The sequence below is a fragment of the Vicia villosa genome, linkage group LG1, assembly GCF_029867415.1.
Source record: "Vicia villosa cultivar HV-30 ecotype Madison, WI linkage group LG1, Vvil1.0, whole genome shotgun sequence".
NCBI lineage: Eukaryota > Viridiplantae > Streptophyta > Magnoliopsida > Fabales > Fabaceae > Vicia > Vicia villosa.
Genome location: NC_081180.1, coordinates 103,431,723 through 103,436,399, shown reverse-complemented (window position 1 = coordinate 103,436,399; position 4,677 = coordinate 103,431,723). Strand labels below are relative to the sequence as shown.

The 4,677-nt window shown below is 36.3% G+C and overlaps 1 protein-coding gene across 1 annotated transcript; it reads right to left on the bottom strand.

Moving 5' to 3' along the window:
- Positions 1–1,104: 1,104 nt before the first annotated feature.
- Positions 1,105–1,764, bottom strand: LOC131650555 (uncharacterized). Its single transcript, XM_058920263.1, has one exon. The coding sequence runs from the start codon at positions 1,762–1,764 to the stop codon at positions 1,105–1,107; it is 660 nt and encodes a 219-aa protein (XP_058776246.1).
- Positions 1,765–4,677: the final 2,913 nt, after the last annotated feature.

Here is a 4,677-nt window from a genome sequence, read left to right as displayed (position 1 = left end):
ACCATTAACCAAAATAGCCAAAGAGCCTGTGAATACAATCGATTCCATCCACTTCATCCACCTTGTGCCAAATCCCATAGTTTTTAACATGAATCTCACGAAATTCCACTCCACACAATCGTATGCTTGAGCAAAATCCACTTTGCAAATTATACACTCCTTCTTTTCTCTCTTAGCATAATCGATAATTTCGTTTGTAACCAACACACCATCAAGGATTTGTCTTCCGGGTATAAATGTTGTTTGGTTGTAGGAGATCAGCTGGCCAATACACCTCCTTAATCTCTTTGCAAGGAGCTTCGATATTATTTTGTACAATCCAGAAATGAGACAAATGGGTCTGTATTCCTCCAGGCTTTGCTGGTTGTCGCTTTTTGGAATAAGGACCAAGAACGCCGCTGTCACCGCTTTTGGCATCTTGCCTCCTGTGTAAAACTCCTGTATGAACTTCACTACATCTGTCCCAACTATATCCCAACATTTTCTGAAAAATTCCATATTGAATCCATCCGGGCCGGGACTTTTATCTCCTTCCCCTTCAAAGACTGCCTCTTTAATTTCATCTTCAGTGAATTCAACTTCTAAGCCACCCGCCTCTTGGTTAGATAGTTGTTTAAACTCGACATTACACAGTACTGGTCTAGGCCCTTCGGTACACTTGAATTTTGCAGCCATATGTTCCTTCACTGCACATTTAACCTCAACAACTGATTCCACCAAAGCACCTGCCCTGTTCTTAACAGCAACTATGGAGTTCCTTCTATACCTGGCTCTCATCATGCTATGAAAAAATCTAGAATTATTATCTCCCTCCCTCAACCACCTATATCTTGATTTCTGTTTAAACAGAGCTTCCTTCAATTGAAGATTTCTCCAAATTGCTTCTTGGTTTTTCCGTCTTCTTCTATAAACCTCCACTGTTTCTTGATCATTATATTGCTCCAATTGATCTTCAAGTCTATTCATGACTTCCACCTACTCTTCAATCCTTAAATCTACCCACCCAAATACATTCTTGTTCCACCACCTAAGGCTGCTTCTCAACAATTTAAGCTTCTATGTTAGAACAAAGCTGCTTCTTCCTCTTACACCAAAAGAATTCCATTATTTCTTAACAAAGGATATGAAATCTTTGTGCTCAAACCAGCTCCGATTAACCTTAAAAGCTTTAGGTCCCCAGTCTAACCTACTTGCTTTCAACCACACCAGTTTATGGTCAGAAATGTCTCTGTTTCCCACTACTTGCGCCACCACACCCCATTTGTGAATCAATTCTTCGCTCAGCAGAATACGATCCAATCTACTACCCGCCTTTCCATTAGGTTTGATCCAAGTGAACATATTACCTAGAGCCTGGACATCAACTAATTCCAGCTTGTCTAAAAACTCCCCAAACTCCACCATTTCAGTACCTCTCTTAGAGTTCTCCTTTCCCCGCCTCTCCTCTTTATTTTTTACGGAATTGAAGTCTCCCGCTATCACCCATTCTCCTTTTTCTAATTTCTGTTTCCATTCTAAAATATCTCTCCATAGATTTCTTTTATCTACCAGTATACACGGGGAATAAATATTGATAAGATACAGAACCTGACCTCTAACTAAAGATTTGATTCCCAGAAATCCTTGGCTTGAAAAAGAGAACACCGGTTGAATGACCTCCTTCCTCCATACTGTGAGAATTCCCCCTGATCTTCCTTCAGAATTTCTCACCGACCATTCGTGCTCCTTCGAACCCCATAATCCATAAACTACGTCTTCCGTCATCATTGGCACTTTTGTTTCTTGAATGAACATCACATCTGGATTGATCTTTCTGATGATTTGAGCAGTTCTTCTCTTTTTCAACGAACTGCCACCCCCCTAATGTTAAAAGTTCCGATAATCATGGCAAACCATAATTAAGCTCCTTCTTGCCATATTCCCGACGGCATTCCCTACCCTCCAGATCTCGGATTAAGCCCTCAAACACTTCATCATCTTCTTCCCCCTCAATTCCCAACTCCTTAATAGACTTCCAAACTTTTTTTTGGGACACTCTCTATAGCTTTCCATATCCTATTATTACCTCTCTTCATACCCTCATCGGATATAGAATCCCCCGAAACAGACAAAATTGTAGACCTCCTATGTGCGTCACCGCCATTCGTCCCAGCATCAAGGATATGAGGATGATCATTGCCGTGTGAATCAATATCCAAATTAGGTTTAATTTGGGACTGCAACAAAGCGGTGAAATAAGATGGTGCGTACGGAATCTTAATAGACTCATAAATCTCCACTATATCTTTTTTTCTATTTTGTCTGTTACCAAGAATTGGGCCTCTAAAGCCCAAGTTGGAGCAACTAATAGGGTCAGAATCCTCCACACCTTGGCCCACCAACATTGGGCAAAAAAACTCAGATTCTTCATACCCTGGCCCACCATCACCACAAACCACATCACCCCCTATCGTTGACTTAGGGTTCGCCCGTACTCCATCCACATCAACATTAATTGTTGACATCCCCTGAACGCAAAAGTCTACTTTTTCTGCTCCCCTACTCTTGGAATTCCCACAATCTTCCAGACAGTCTGCTTTTTCAACACTTTCCGCCACCTTTGTACATCCTACGCCCCCAATATCACTCTGCTCTGTACTTCCCACAGAATGATTCGATTGGTCATGTTTCGGCTCCTCCATCCCAAATGTATCATCTTCATCATTACTCCCCATAGAGTCACCGGAGCTCCACGCGCCACTACCATCATCATCGTCTTCCTCTGATAACTTTTCTGAATCCTCTTCTGACATATCTTCTTGTGGTACGACAATGCGTTTAGGACCATGCATATCTTCCACGATTTTGATCCCATATACATGGTCGTTTACTTCCAGATTGAACGACTCGTTTAAAACCATAGATGATTTCGTTCGAATTAAGAACCGGAAATTGAATTGATTCCTACAAGAGTTAGAGTATTCTTTACCTAATTGAATTTGGATCTCCGGCCCAAATAATGGAGACAACCTTCATGGCTAGTTTTTATTTTTCTTTGTAATATCAAGGTAGACTATGAAACAAGATTCAACATCTCGTTCAAGCAATCTAAAAGCAGAATGGAATCCATAATAACAATTTCCTTCAACATCAATGAAAATTTCAAAATTATTGATACATAAACAGAGACAATTTATCTTGGTTTGAGAATTTGTGTTGCACTTAAAAAGGTTTAACTTACTTATTAGTATGATGTGCACCTTTCTACTTGGATGTGATGACTTCATCTATAAAACTAGTGTATATGAATGCAAATAGTCAACAAACCTAAAGAAAAATTATGAACCCTTAGTGGAACATTCAAAATTATTATCCTAAATTAAACTACCCCTATTTGGTGCACCTTTGGTTCTAACCTTATAATTTAAGTGGACACATTGAAGTTGCTTACGGAAAAGCAAACTGGAGAAATTATTCTTTCATGTACATGTACCTTCATACTATAGTCAGTCAGCAGTGTTGAATCAGAATGTAGTGCATAAATATGTGTTAAAGTTATTGAACAAATTGATGAAATTGATCTAATTTGCTTAGTTACTAATATATTTCAAATTCTTGAATCTAAAGCTATAAATGTAAAATATTTACAAGTTTGAGTTATAGATGTTAAATGTCTATGTTTTGAAATTTATACGTTCTGAGGATTTTGTTTACGTTGATAATGGTTTATTTGGGCTGAAATCTAGCATTTTTCTTTCACAATGTTGTGATTTTACTTTATTAGTGGATGGTTTTTTTAGTGTTTTTTTTTTTTAAAAAAAAATTCTAGTTGTTTTCAACTGTTGTTTTTTAACGACTTCAATTTAGTACCTCTCTTGTTTGTGTCGTTCGATGTATATAGTGAGTAATATAAATTATTGATCAATAAATAAACAATACACTATTTGTCTGAGTTCACACTTCATTCTTTCACATATATAAAAAAAGTTTAAATAGAAAGGCATATGAATACACTATTTGTTTAATTTATATTTCCTCCGTCCTAAAATATAAGAGAAAATGTATTTTTTTTATTTCAAAAGAGAAAAAAAATCATCTTTCATATTTTTAAGATAAAATTAAATGCAAATTATATTTGGTTTACATTCTTTCTCATCTTTTTCTATAACTAACAACCAATCAGATTTATTTTTACATCTTTCTAAAAAATTTATTTCATTAAACTCATAAGTTAAATGATTATGTTTATATTTTTCTTAATAAGTGTATTTTTTGTTTTTTTTCTCTTATATTTTAGAACGGAGGAAATATAAATTAAACAATAAAAAAGAATAATTCTTTCACATATATATAAAAAAAATAGAAAAGCATATGGATATATAAATTAAACAATAAAAAATATAGAGATTACAAGATACAACAAAAAATACAAGCAGTGTTGAGAAAACAACAAAAATCGACAAAAACTAAAGTCGAAGGAAAAGAGAAATAACAACCGGTAATACCAACTCAAAACTAAAACAAACCCACTCGAGAACCAAAGCATCACACCATTAGAAAGCAAAAGCTGAAAGAAGGAAAATTCGATAATTTGCAAGAAACAAAAGAGGTCAGATAGCCACCTACTATGCTTCTAAATTCAAAGGCACCCGAGCAGGGTCATCTTTGAGGGTGTGCAAGACGGCCTACAATACAAGA